Source organism: Dermacentor silvarum, chromosome 1, assembly GCF_013339745.2.
Source record: "Dermacentor silvarum isolate Dsil-2018 chromosome 1, BIME_Dsil_1.4, whole genome shotgun sequence".
NCBI classification, from domain to species: Eukaryota; Metazoa; Arthropoda; class Arachnida; order Ixodida; family Ixodidae; genus Dermacentor; species Dermacentor silvarum.
The window spans coordinates 63548545-63562814 of record NC_051154.1 but is presented as its reverse complement, the minus strand read 5'-3'; the positions used below and the strand labels follow the sequence as shown (position 1 = coordinate 63562814).

General features: G+C 45.2%; 1 protein-coding gene across 1 annotated transcript in view; it reads right to left on the bottom strand.

Moving 5' to 3' along the window:
* LOC119443058 (follicle-stimulating hormone receptor-like) overlaps nt 1-10792 on the bottom strand; it is a 275428-nt gene extending 264636 nt beyond the window's left edge. Inside the window, 1 exon segment of the mRNA XM_049662908.1 lies at nt 10563-10792. Within this exon segment, the coding sequence (XP_049518865.1) occupies nt 10563-10792 (230 nt within the window).
* Nucleotides 10793-14270: the final 3478 nt, after the last annotated feature.

Below are 14270 nucleotides of genomic sequence, written 5' to 3'. Positions count from 1 at the left end.
TCTTGTTGATGGATTGTGGCTGAAACCGGTGCTAGAGTTCCAAAACTTTCGCTTGCAAGCTGGGTTTCCTCAAGATGAGCGCATTCTCCGCCATGTCATTTTTATAGCGATCCACCCATTCACGTTTCCACGAAGTATTCTCTAAAAACGCAGTTGTGATTTTGATCTCAAGTTCCGCGATGATCTTTGAGCTTGTGGCGAAAGGATATCTTATGGGACATGTTTACTAACGCTTCTTTAACGCAACAAAATTGAATTTTTTTCATACTGTGCTCTCTTGTTCCACTTCTCGCGTATTTCAGAATTCACGAGGCAGCAGCAATGAGCAATTTCATCTAAAAGGCGCTGTAGAGGGGGACGTAGTAATGCCTGATCATAGATCAGTCACGGGGCTGATCAAGGTTCTGGGCCATCCCTAACGGATTGTCAGAGATTGCCCAGCCCCTTCCATTTACGCACACGATTGAGAGCGTTGCAATCCAGGCACGCATGTACATTATTTTTAATGCCACCTTCTTTATTTAGAATCAGGAAGAAAAAGCAGATAAAGATGGCATCAGGAAAACAACTTCATTGCATATTTCTGAGAACGCAATGCAACTTTTCCAACTCAGTTTATGCCCTAAAGCGAAATATGTTTAAAAATTTTCGTAATCAAACTTAACTAACTAGCTACCTTATCGGACTACAAAAGAAATAAAATAAAAGGAAAAGCAACAGTCTGAATAACTCCAAACGGCTATGAAAAACATGCGGTTGGTCTTATTCGATAAGCACCATTCTGAGTAATAAAAAAAAATGTGGGGTTTTACGTGCCAATACAACGACCTGATTAAAAGGCACACCATACAGAGGGACTCTGGGTTAATCTGGGTCCCCTGGGATTCCTTAACGTGCACCCAATGCATCGTACACGAGCGATATTGCATTACCACCCCATCTCAATGCGGCCGCCGCGATCTCTTGCTCAGAAGCGTAACCCCATAGCCACTGAGCTACCGCGGTAGGTCATTTTTATTCAGTGTGTAGCATTTGGGCTCAGGTTACGTGAAACGCCAGGTATTTACAGTATGTCGCTTGTGCGGTACCAGGGGTAAAAATAGACTATAGAAATGCAGCTGTGCAACGGCGTTGCAGACAGAACGTAATTAAATGTTTTGCTTATCAGAACGAGCGTAACTCTGCTTAGATTTCTTTGAAGGCACTGTTGAAAACTTCGCGTGTGCAGCAGCACTTTACAAGAGCATCGAGAGCGGAAATTTAACCACCAGTCGTGAGCGAATATTTTGTTTCTGGCAATTACTGTGGACCAAGATCCTGCAGTATCCTTGGTGGGCAGAAATGTCATTAACCGCATAGTTTTCCTGAAGTAAAAAGGAACTATGCTGTATGCGAAACGCAAAATGCATCATATTCGGGGATGCACAAATGGTCCCTACCCGCCGTGGTAGCGTAGTGACTTTCGCGTTGCGCTGCTGAGCCCGAGGGCGCGGGATCGAATCCCGGCCGTGACTGCCGCATTGCTATGGGGGCGAAATGCAACAACGCCCGTGTACCGTGCATTGGGTGCATGTTAAAAAAACCCAGGGGGCCAAAATTAACCCCGTAGTCCACCACTACGGGTTTAATATATATATATATATATATATATATATATATATATTGAAAAAGTGCAGGCGCACGTAGAAAAGCAATAACAAACATTTAATTTCGCCGTTTCGGCTGGGATCCAGCCTTCATCGAGAGTGCAGTTGCAAGCACCCAAAGCTCAATTTATACATTTTCTCTGTAAGAGTGAATCAAATTGAAAGAAAGGAAGGAGAAAAAGAACGTAAGGCTTCAACACGCGTACATTCACCCAAGTAAAAAAGGAAAAGAAGGCGCAGGCAGTCTATGAATGCAAACATATGTACATTCAGTGGCGTCCTGAATACCAACACGCGTACATTCATTCAAGTCAAAAAAGAAAAAAAAACAAAAAGAAAAACTTACGTAGCCTATGAATAAAAACACGCGTACATTCAGTGGCCTCTACAAGGCGTGAGAAATATAAGATGGAAATACGCAGTCAGTGGAATGCAGGGGAGATGAGTCGCATGTTAACATAGAGCATGCGAGGGCTCGCAGCTACCAGAATAGTGTTTCTCTTGTAATTTGTTTGAAGTTACTGCAACTCTTGTGAGACCACAGAGGCGAAGATCAAACATTTCCGACATGTTTGCTGCACCAATGAATATTTTACTGTCTGTTTTATGCACTTACTAACGGTTATATAAGGTATATAATATATAGGATATTTAAGAAGCTATATGTATATTATTATCATCATTTATTACAGAGTCCTCTCGCCCTTCTGTTAGGTTGATGTTTATTACTTCACTTTGTCATTGTCATATACGTTTTCATTTAACATTTATTTTATTTTTTATACACACATATACTTTGTATCAAAACCAGTTTGACCACAATCCCAAAAGATACCACCTGTGCAAAGAATGCAATTCCTGGAACTCAGAGGTTATTGGAGGTCACAGTATGGGTGTCATATAACCAGGTGGGGGTGTATTTGATCGTTTTCGTGGTCTCACAAAAGTTACAGTAACATCGAACAAAGAACAAGAGAAACACTCTTCTGGTAGCTGCGACACCTGGCATGCTCTATGCTAACATGCGACTCATCTCCCCTGCACTCCTCTGGCTGAGTCTTTCCATCTGGTATTTCGAACGCCTTGTGGAGGCCACTGAAAGTGCGCCTGTTTGTATTCATAGGCTGCCTTACGCTTTGTTTTCTCTCTTATTTTTTTTTGAGGGGGGGGGGGGGGTGAATGTACACCTGTCGGTATTCATGAGCCGTATATCTTTTTAATGCGAAAACATTATACACCCCGTTATGCGAAAATCCGGCGTTGTCATCGGCGGCGTGACCGAAAGATGGTACCAAAATAGGCCGACGGCGCGAAGAGTAAAACACGTAAAAAATGCTCGCATTGACGTCAAATATGTCAGGCAGGTTTCTGGAAAGAAAGTAAATTAATGGAATTGAAAAGAAAATTCGGCACATTTTTCAGTGTGGGTAGGAATCGAGCCCGGGCCTTCGGGGTTGAAGACGAGCACGCTTCCGTGGTTATGGTTGACTATATAAGTATACGCTAGAGTCGTTCGTAAGAAAAAAGTCAAGCCAATCCTGATGTTGGACATATTATTAATGAATGCGACCAGCCAATTGCAAGGAACACTTGCGAACGACAAGCTTTATTAATGTTGGCCCAGTTCTTTTGCCTGCATTTTCGTTATTGCGTAGGCATGTCGTCATATACCGTCTCTTCTGTATATATGGGTTATAGCCTCTAATAGATACTCGTTTTGCTTGCCCTTTGAGGCTATTACTTGTTTTTGGTGCTTTATAGCGCATTGGCTCTCCCGTACGGCAGTACCAGTACTACCAATGGGTTCCTGGGTGATTTAGTAAAAAACTTTGCTGAGAAGCCATCCCCATTACTATCTCATGATGGTCATTGCCATTTAGACGGCCGAGTCAACCACTGTGTGTAACGCAACGTTTCGTTTTCTCTCTCTCACTCGGCAATGCGTGCGAAGGGTTCAGTTAAAACGCAGTTGGTAGTGACGACATCATGCATCGACCTCGGGAAGTCGATGCCTGGGATAAATGATTTATTCATGAGGGTCGGTCTCAGAGGTGCCGCTGTGACAGCGAACCTATGTTCTTGTGTGGACCTCGGGTTTGATGTGCGTCCATGTCTCTTGCCGATTTGTTTCTTCTTTGTGATTTGTTTCGCCGCCGCATACCTATAGTTTCAAGTTTTGCTTTACAGCGAGCTTAATCATCAGGGAAATCAAGTATACTAGTTGAAACAACCTGAGCTCTTCGTAAATTATTTCTCCACTTGCACAACTTTCGAGCTGTTTTTTTTTTTAGTACGGAAAATGTAATTAGTTTGGAGTAATCCGCGTTCCTGTAGTTTTCATTTCAGTAGCTGACCAGCAGCTCTCGAATGTCGCCGTAGCTTGTTACATGAAACGCGTGTGACCGAATCACACTACTTGATTAAATCTACAGTACTTCATCACACAAAGCCCTAGCGCACCGATCACAAAGCATATTTAATCAGACGTCACACAAAGTCAAAACACCTGAAGCGTTGTTTTTTTTCAATCAACGCAGCAATTTTTCAGGAAAGAGGAGCGACGGCAAAAGAGTTTCCACGCTCGCCTACGGAAACTTGGACATCGTTCAGGCTTGCAATGAGATGCAAGAAAAATGACCGACCTATCGAAAAGCAGCCGTTACTCTTTATTGATTTCTGAGTTGGGGACTTTGGTCCCATAGCATCTTCCTTCAGTTCAATTTTTCACAAAAGCGTCGAATTTTTCGTCGAATTTTTTATTCTTAATTTTTTTGGCTATTAGGCTTTAGTGGCGCTATACGCAGCAGCTTACACTCTTGTGCTCACTGTTACCGCTCACTTGAGTGAAGTGTAAAGCCCTGTTTCATTTTTGGTGTTGATTGTGGTCTAGGCGCCCCGAAAAAGACGCTTTTAGTTATTTCATACACAAGAAAACTGGAGCCTAATTCACAAGCCCGTTTGTGCTATTTGTCCATTGTCCGATGGTTCTAGCTAGTAATCTTTTCGCTATAAGCATGCACCGGCACTTGTTCTAAAGAACCATTATAGCGTACAAACTGCTTTGTGAATGCGGGCTCTGTTTCTTACCGGCATGCATCAGTCTAAATACATTCTTCAGGTGGCGGGACCTGGAAACATGCGCATTCATGAGAACTGCAATGACATGTCACTCGCAGATGGTAACTTATTAGTGAACTAGGTCACTTTTATTACCATTTAATGGCATGACTTCTAGTATTGCTGCGTTCTGTCAAAACGACTCCATCTTTCATTAGGAAAGAAACAAAGAAACCTGCAACTTTTGACTACGTTTTAATTGCCAAAAAAATCTTAAAAGGAAGCTTTAGCTCTCGGGGCAACCCCAGTTTTACTTTTCAAATACATGTTAAACCCCAGAAATGGTTTTATGGGATAACCTGTTGTCCGATTTGAATGAAATTTGTTGCATTTGGGAGAGCAAGCTTAATTCTAGTAACACTAGGAATAAATATTTTGAAATTGCCGAAAATCGGCAAGTTTCAAAGAACAACCCCGAAGTTTACAAATTTGCAACTCTGCACCAAGAACAGACATCGCATGATCTGTCAACTGCATATGTTAGCGCATCTAAAGCAGATAAATTTGGTAAATGAATATGTAGCTTACATGAATGTGTTACAATGTTAACGAGGATTTTGAAAAAGTTCTACTTACAAATTAGGGGTATGCTTCAGAGCGATTAATAATACAATTTTATCTGCTTTAGATGTATTATTAGGTGCAGTGTACAGAATTATGATACTTATTGCGTGTTAGAGTTGTAAACATGATACTGGAGTTTTCTTTTTCTTTTAGCAATTTTCTAGAATTTTTTGTAAAACATTTGCGGCGCAAAATTAAAAATTCATCGCTGCAGCTACTAGGTTGTAACGTTTTCTTTTAAATGCAACAACCCTAATCAAAATTGGTGCTATGGTTGCCGAAAAAAACTATTTCTCCCTCCTCGTGGATTTAGCATAGAGCTAGAAACCAATTCTATATCCGTTCCTCTAAAAGGAAGTCTATTGTAGGCAAATTTGTCTTGTTTCGAGAGTTAAACCTAGGACCACTCCCTTTGTTACTAACGAATGTGACTTTCATTTCAAGTACGGCTGCAATCAGGCATATACTTTCATTCAGATAATCTACTTCCATTTGCACGTATACATCCATTGATATATAGTATGCTTCCATATGTTGGCACGTGAGTAAAAAGAAAGAAAGAAAGAAAGAAAGAAAAGGAAAGAAAAGAAAAGAAAAGAACTTTATCTGTGAAACGCAACTGCGATAATTTTCACACCGGTGCTTCTATTGGTGGCCCTCACACCCACGGTCTGTAATTGTAGTAATGAAATCATCCTGATGCGCAAGAGTGCAGGGACATCATTAGCAGTAATCAAACTAACGTTTCTCATTACTACAGTGATGTCACTGCACTCTTGCGCCTCTGGGTGACAGGGCTTTCAAATCGTGAAATATTAAGAACGAAGCCAACGAGTGTTTTCGAATCCGTGTTGATCACCGGATTATTACTTATTATTTAGGAGCGTGACGCATTTTTATCTTCACAACGAAGGTGCTGTAAGTAGTGCTGACAAAATAAAAAAAAAATCAAAGCCCTTCCCCTGTCGAGAAAATGGGGGTAAGTGAAGCTTGTGGCAAGACGACGCCAACGCAGGCGTTTGGCTTCGTTTGCGCTAAACTCCGGGTCGGAGGCTCTTCGCTGATGTTTGGAGTCAACATCGCGCTCCCGCAACTCGCAGTCCTCGGCTCTTCATTGACGTCTCGCCTGGGCTTCGGAAGCCCTCATGCTAGAATCGGACAAGCTTCGCTTACACCCCCCCCCCCCCCCCCCCCCCCGCCCTTTCTCGAAAAGGGTTGGTGATTGTGGCTCTTTGGGTCCCAGGTGGGACAAGGGTAGTTCAAGGGCGCGTTACAGGTCCCTGAGCACACAGGGGTATGTGCCATTAGCTTGGACCCTTTCTGCACTATCACCAGGATCGGCCCACTTTTCAGCGTGACACCACCACCGCCGCCGCCGAAACTTGTGAGCCTATAAAGCTTTGCTTCAAAAAAAAAAAATTCTGGGGTTTTACGTGCCACAACCATGATCGGAACATGAGACACGCCGTAGTGGGGGACTCCGGATTAATTTTAACTACCTGGGGTTCTTCAACGCGCGCCCGATTAGGCGGTACAAAGGCGTTTTTGCATTCGGCCGCCGTAGGAATTCGGCCTGCGTGGTCGTTATTGTACCCGCGACCTCCGTAGCGCAACGTCATAGATGGGCTACCGCGGTGGGTAGTGCTGACGTACCGTCTACATGCCATGTCTTTTTTTTTTCTTTCTTTCTTTTCTTTTTCTTTTGAATGGGCATGCGGGCTTCCTTATTTCGGAACATAGAAAACCTACATACACGCGTGACTAGCCTCCTTATAGGAACACGAAGGAATGCACTGCCACCCAGACGACCAATGGCGCAGTAACGCCATTTTTAAAGCGAAACTTTCTTCGCCTCTTCACTGCACTTTGCTGCCCGCTGCTTTCTTGCCGATTCAACAACTTCAACCATGCCACTGGTTATGTGACGGGTGCTGGCTGCTGTCCTGCATGATTGCCGCCCCGGGTATAGTGCAGGCCAGTACCGAATGGGGTGCAAAGTGAGACTGCCCGAAACGTGACCGCCAACACAAACACACTTTCGTTATCACGTCGCCGCCGTCGTTCCTTCGTCATCACTTCATCGCCTTCATTTCCGCCGCCGTCATTCCCTTGTCGCTGCTCTGTTGTCGTCACCCTATCGTCGTCATTCGTTAGTCACATGCCATCGTCGTCACTTCCTCGTTGTCGTGTCATCATCACCATTATGCCGTCTTCACCCTCTCGTTATCACGCAGTCGTCGGCGTGCCGTCATCGTCGTGCAGCTGTCTTCATTCCGTTGTTGTCATGCCAGGCCGTCGTGGTGCCATTATGATAATTCCGTCGTCGTCACTAGAGCGTCGCCATCCCATTGCCGTGACGACGACGTCATGACGACCCTCCATAAAAGCCGTACCTACAATGTCGACTTATAGATATCTTTAAAGCACACTGACATATAAAGGGAATAGCGCAAAACGTTCTACGGATTCTTGGATTTTCTTGATTTTCTTATATTTGACCCACCTCATTCTTGGCCTATATTGTCGATGTTCTATACTGGGGGTGTGCTAGTTCTTGGCCAATCGTCCAGAATAGGTATGCCCCACTGTGACACAAGAGGTCCAAAATCCCTAAAGGTTGCCTGACACGTGTCGTGCTTTGTCCCTACAACTGTCATCACCGTTCTCTGCACAAGCATCACACATCGCCTTCCTCCCTTGTGACATCGCTGCGTATACGTCTCACACTGTGCATCCACGTAAATTGTAGTTTGCTTTTCGACATAGTTCGTGAACGATGCTCTGCGTAAACATGCAAATTGCACGACAATAACGTTGTAACCTTTGCGGTGGATAAACATAAACATTCCATGACTCTTCCATGGAACATAACATTCCATTCCATGACTCTTAGCATAGGATGAAAATAAACAAAATTGCGCGCATCGCTGTTACTTGTAAGCATTTAATGAACCCCGCTACTAAAGCTTCACTTTACATAGATTGCAACATGGGCGTTGGACTTGCAATTTCTTTCCTTAATTGCGCTATATCAGAATTAAGAGATGAGAAGGAGGAACACAGGGGTGCTAACGATGGCCTGACTTATTGCAGGGTGAGAACCGCGGCTAACCCTATGATATACGCTGTTGGAGCCAAGATATGCGACTCAACCAGAAAAATTGTTTGTGACACAGTGTTAATTAAGACATTTTTGAAGGAAGTAAAGCGTTGCGCGTAGTGCCTTGCGCATAAATAGTGCGCGCCTATCGTCTTTGATGCATTTTTATGCTGATTGAATATAGTTTAGAGTATTCAAAATGAACAATGAGGTTCTCGTGACCAGACAAACGCAGAACTTTTATGTTGCCGCAACCAGTTTCTTGGATAAAATATCTTGATATCGTGTTCATGAGTCGAATAGTAGAATGTGGGGAATGGCCCACAACTAAAAGCAACGGCGGGGAGAAAATGACACAAATTCGAATACCAACTTCGAAATTCTGCGGAATGTGACCACACCAAAAGGACGAAAAATTAAGTCTGGGTACATTGTCCGCGGAGAGCCTCGAACCAATATTATAACACTATTTAAAATAGCCAAATAAAACAAATTGGCTCAAAAACACAGTGGAATGAAGGTTTAGAACTCGATGTGAATACTGACACACATACCACAGCGTATATCAGCGGCGAAAAAAAAAAATACAAGAACAAGAGCAACAAGCATGAGAATGTTATTCGCTCGTCTTAATTGTTCGAGTTAGTTAAGCCAATTATTATTTCGCTTGAATAGGGCGATCTAATAATTGTGTATGTTGGCTTAAACAGTTGAGTCCAGAACAAAACCGGAGCTGAGGTAATTTGTCTCCAGCTCTCAAATTTGATTTCTGCGGACATGCATAGGTGTGTTAAATGCGAATGGCCTCTCAGCGCGGACTAAATCTTCTCGCATGTGGTATTTGGCACACGTTACATGGTGTTTTGTGTTTCGAGAGAGTAAATGCATTTTTTTTTCACTATGTCCCGTTTCTCACTAACAACGTACTGAACATTACTCATAAACTGTCGGTGGATATAGGGAAAAAAATTAAATTGTACTAGATCAATGAAAACTAAGTCAGTGGACATAACCGTCATTACGATTGCGAATATTTGTGGTTTCTGAAGTACATTACTTATTGATGTTAACCCACCACCGATCCTTATTACATGCAAATAGCACTGCGTTTTCCCGCTTCTCGTATAAGAAGCAGTGACATCAGAAATTATTTCATTTCATAATTTTCATCGGGACCCCGTTTTTCTTAATTACAAAATAGTTCTCAGTTTATAAAATTGTTTGCTTGGTTACTAAAGTCTAAAGTAGTTCAATTTTTCCCCTTTTCCTGCTCGTGGTGAGGCATGTACATGTTAGAAAAAAAAACATTTGTATGTAGTTTTAACACGCCTGCATTATGCATGCGTATGTGTGTGTTGCTCTATTTTGCTAAATCTCACTTGGGCACATTTTCTACCTGTCATTGTTTCGAATATTTCATACCTATTAGTCTCACTCCCAAACAAGAAGAGAAAACAAAAAACCATCGAAGGTCTGTTCTGGTTTGTTACAAATAACGGGCAGTAATAAAAGGCATTCATTTGTACCTTTTTTCATGCTTAAAAAAAGAAAAAGCTCCCTTATATTATTATTTCTTAAAGCTGGTGGTCAACTTGTCTAATACCACATTCAGCCGTTAACAAGTAACTCAACGATATTATGAACATTTGTTCAACTTGCTTAAACTCAGCAAGTTGTGAAACGTGTCCTCAGCTATGACATCTACAACACCAGCTACAACTTGTTTCCTTCTTGTAGGTGTAAGGGGAGAACAGTGCGCATGAACCACAATCCACCAGCGCATTCATCTTTCGGTGCACCTTATGAAACCGTGACCTACTAAAGTGTTTTAGCCATCCACCACGGCCTTCCCATTCGTTCAGGTGTTGTATCAGCACGCACAAACGACGAAATCACCATCCCGCATACGAGCAGTGTGTGTGTGTGTGTGTGTGTGTGTGTGTGTCTGCGCGTGTGCGTGCGTGCGTGCGTGCGTGCGTGTGCGCGCGCTCTCTTCCAGAGTCAGCTGTTAGGTCGGGGTGCCAAGCCGCAGTTGGGCGCCCCGCTGGAGCGCTAACCATGGACGGAGTCGGTCCAGCGGGGCGTGTGGTCAGCGGAACTAGAGTCTACTAGGCGTGTTATCACGCTTCACTCACAGCTTCTCGACCTGGTCAGCCAGACGAGCGGGCACCTGGTGCACGCTGTCACCGAAGCAGCGGCACTCGGTCCCCTGGGCCCAGCAGTGACAGCCCTCGGTCGCTGCCGTCTCGGTGAAGGGTACGGGCAGCTGGGTTCCAGCCGCCGGCCATGGGCCGCCCAGCGCCGAAGCCAATAACGCCGGCAGCAGCAGCAGAGCAAGCAGCGTAGTCGCTCGCCGCCCCGTCATCGCGAGCTTGGACGTTGATCTGAACCCCGGAGCGGAACCGCAGGCGCCTATACCAGCGCCGATCGCAGCGCCGCGCTTCAAACGCCCCCCTTCCCTCGTCGCGCTCGCAACAAGTGTCCCTCCTCCGGGCCCGCTGCGCGCACCCCTTTCGCGCTGACTCGGGTCGAGAGAGCCGCGCGGCACCGCCTCCCCCCAAAACTTCTTGCGTCGCTGCTACATCGCACACGAACTTCGCTGCTCCTCGCATTTCGCTATACATAAAGCGATGGCGGTAGCAACCGTGGTGTAAGTATCGAATTAGACGTGAGAGCAATTAGTACACGCATTCTTTTTCAGCTTGACGCTTCTTCAGCATGTCGCTACGTGAACATGCGAAGGTGCACTGTGAGAATTTGTGTGCACGTCGGACTTGGAGACAGGAAGACAGTAGGTCCTAACTACGCTTGTGTCAGCACATCGCGATGTCCTTGAAAACTAATAGAAAAGTAACATTGTTGTTCTTTCTTGGCTTTTTTCTCTATCAATCTTTCTTTTTGCCGTCCTTTCATGTTCTCTTTGGCCCAGTTAACACACTTATTGCATTCTAATTGGATTGTTTTGTCGCTTGGTCACTTGTTCGCTTGCTGGTTTGCCGCATTTATCCACAAGATTGGTATTTATTTATTTATTTATTTATTTATTTATTTATTTATTTATTTATTTATTTATTTTGTAACGAAGAAGAACTGCCGGTTAGCCAGGGGCATCACCAGCGCTTTACGCACGGGACCGGCTCTCACTGCTCGCGGGGTTCTGACTGCCGCACCGAGTTCTACATCCCACAGCCTGCGTACCCTTTCAAGAAATGCCTTGACAATTGGTGAAGGCTGCGGGGTACGACTTCATCAACGCTGGAACTTCGAAGCCGAACCATTCAACCATCTCGGCCTTCTCGAACCATGCCTGACGATCCAGCCCAACAAGCTGCAGCCACGGCGCCACCTGTCATCTGTCCTGGCGTGCAGCGTCAGTGGGATCTTGCGATTTCCGCGGGTGCCGGTGATCACGACGTCGAGGGTACCGGTGACCGGTGATCACGCTCGTCTCGTACGAAAGAGTCAGCGCGCACAACCGCTGGGACAATACGGCAAAGCTCAACAATGTCCAACAAGCCCATCTCGCCACACTTGTCAACAATGTAATTTTCTACTTGAGCAACGTTGCACATTTGTGGTATCGCAACCATGAATCCGACATCCGTACATGGTCGGTGTTCAAGACCAACTTCATGGACGTCTTTGGTCGTCCTGCTGTCCGAAAACTTCAGGCCGAACAATGCCTGCGCAGACGCGCCCAGAAACCAGGTGAGAATTTCACTAGCTACATCGAAGACTTAGTTAATCTGTGCAACAGAGTCGACGCAACGATGCCAGAAGCCGACAAGATCAGGCATATCCTCAAGGGAATTGAGGACGACGGCTTCCAGTTGCTGGTCACCCGAAACCCGACCACAGGGTCTGTCGTCATTGCTCTGTGGCAGAGTTACGCACGAACTTCGAAGGCAGCGAGTTGTCACACGACAATTGCCGCACGACTGGCCACTCGAGGCACTGTGTATTTGTGGGATTCTTTGAAACTCAGAAAAACACTTTTATGTAGCACGTATTGAGCAACAGAAAGCTGTATCGGGAGTTTTTCATGTTGCTCTACAATTTTCTCATTGACACTTTTCATCTAATTATTAGAGACCGGATTTTAGGTAAATGCCTTTTTGTTCCTTGCGCTCCTATCGCCCAACTTTGATATATGAGCATGAATTAGAGGTTATGAAGGGCTTTTATAGTGTTATTATAGTGCCTATAAATGCCTATTTTAGCGTTTGTGCCTAAATGCCTATAAATGCCTATTTTCAATATCGGCGCCTATATTAACACTACTTAGCCTCAAGTTTCGCTTTCGAGTGCAGTTAGAGACAGTTATTCACGTTACCGGGCAACATTGACTGTTCAGAACTCTATGGGGTTCAACCTAGTCCTTTAGTTGAACCAACTCCCGGAAAACAACTGCTAGCAGCATTGAAGTGGGACGCACCGGCCAGCATACGCCGCCGCGCTGACATTGCGCGAGCGGTTGGCGAATGCGAAACCGCGGAGAGCCGTCAGGGGAATGGAAAGTGAAGAGCAAAAGAAGAAAAATGTGATGTGCATGCGGCTTTTGTTTCGTTTCTAATTTACTTTTATTGCGATAGCAATTATATGGACACTTCAACCGGATTTCTGCCGTCGGCGTCGCCGTCGTCGTCGCCGTCGCCGTGAGGTTCCGTATAGATAAAATCTTCGCCGCGCGCCGTATGCCCGAGCGGAAGCGTGCGGGGACGCGCGCTATCACGGAGAGCGAACGCACTCATCTCCCACGCGCAAGCAAGGAAGCAGGAAGCCAGCGCCGGAGGAAGCAAAGGGGGGGGGGGGGGGGGCGCTTCTACTCTGCCAACAACCGCGCTCGTCGCTCGTCCGCACCGTCTCTTATCTCCACACGGCTCTGACCTTTATGCGCCGTGCATTCGCCGCTCAGTTTCCGTTGAAGCGATAGACCGCACGTACCTTCGCCCGCTGCGGCGTATGCTTGCTGCCAGCGTTTTGACAGTCGTTGTCTGCAGTCATTCAGTGTGATCTATTCGTGTTTGTTTGTGCGCGCTCACACCACGCTTGTTCGTTCAGTTAGTACTAGTCGGGCGACATTTCCCAACGCACGCTACACATGAAATGCTGCCCGGATCGGCAGTGCAGCGCTACAGGTGTGTCCCTTCGCACGCGCTGCCCACGGGAAGCGCTTCTCATCAACACCACCGTTTCACACGCGTCTTCTCATGGTCATCGAGTCTCTCTTCATGTCGGTCTACTTACGCCGCAGCACACCTGCTTACTTAATCAGCTCATGTTTACTACAATTCATATTGCTACCAAAGCCGCTCACCTTACTTCGTATGACATTGCTGTGTTGCTATCGCATTCATTGCTTCGCCCTTAGGGCGAAACTGTGACATTTTTTTAAGGTGTTCACCACCGTCGGGCGTTCCTTCTCAGCGTATGAGGTCATTCTCAGTGACAAGAGGCACAATTTTGAATCCAAAAATCTGGAGATGGTAGTAGTTTGCTATTGTTTCCACAATCTTCAGAGTGATTCTTAGACCACGTTCCGCGTGCTCTCCAAACAGATTTCTTCAAACATGTGCACTTCAAATGGGCGGAAGTGTATTTGGCAGTGTTGGGACGTCTTGCCAGTACAATTCGGATAATATCATTGTATATGAGAAAATTGCCAAGAGTTGTAACTAACAGTCCTCATGTAAGAACGTGCTAATTTCTTAATAAATCGTAGTCTCTCTTGCATTTGTTATTTGTCTGTTTTTGTTGTGTCTTAATTTAATTGCGTCCGGCAGACATAAAGTATCGCTTTTTTTAATCAGTATTCCCAGCTTTCAAGTATTCTTTTTCATGCC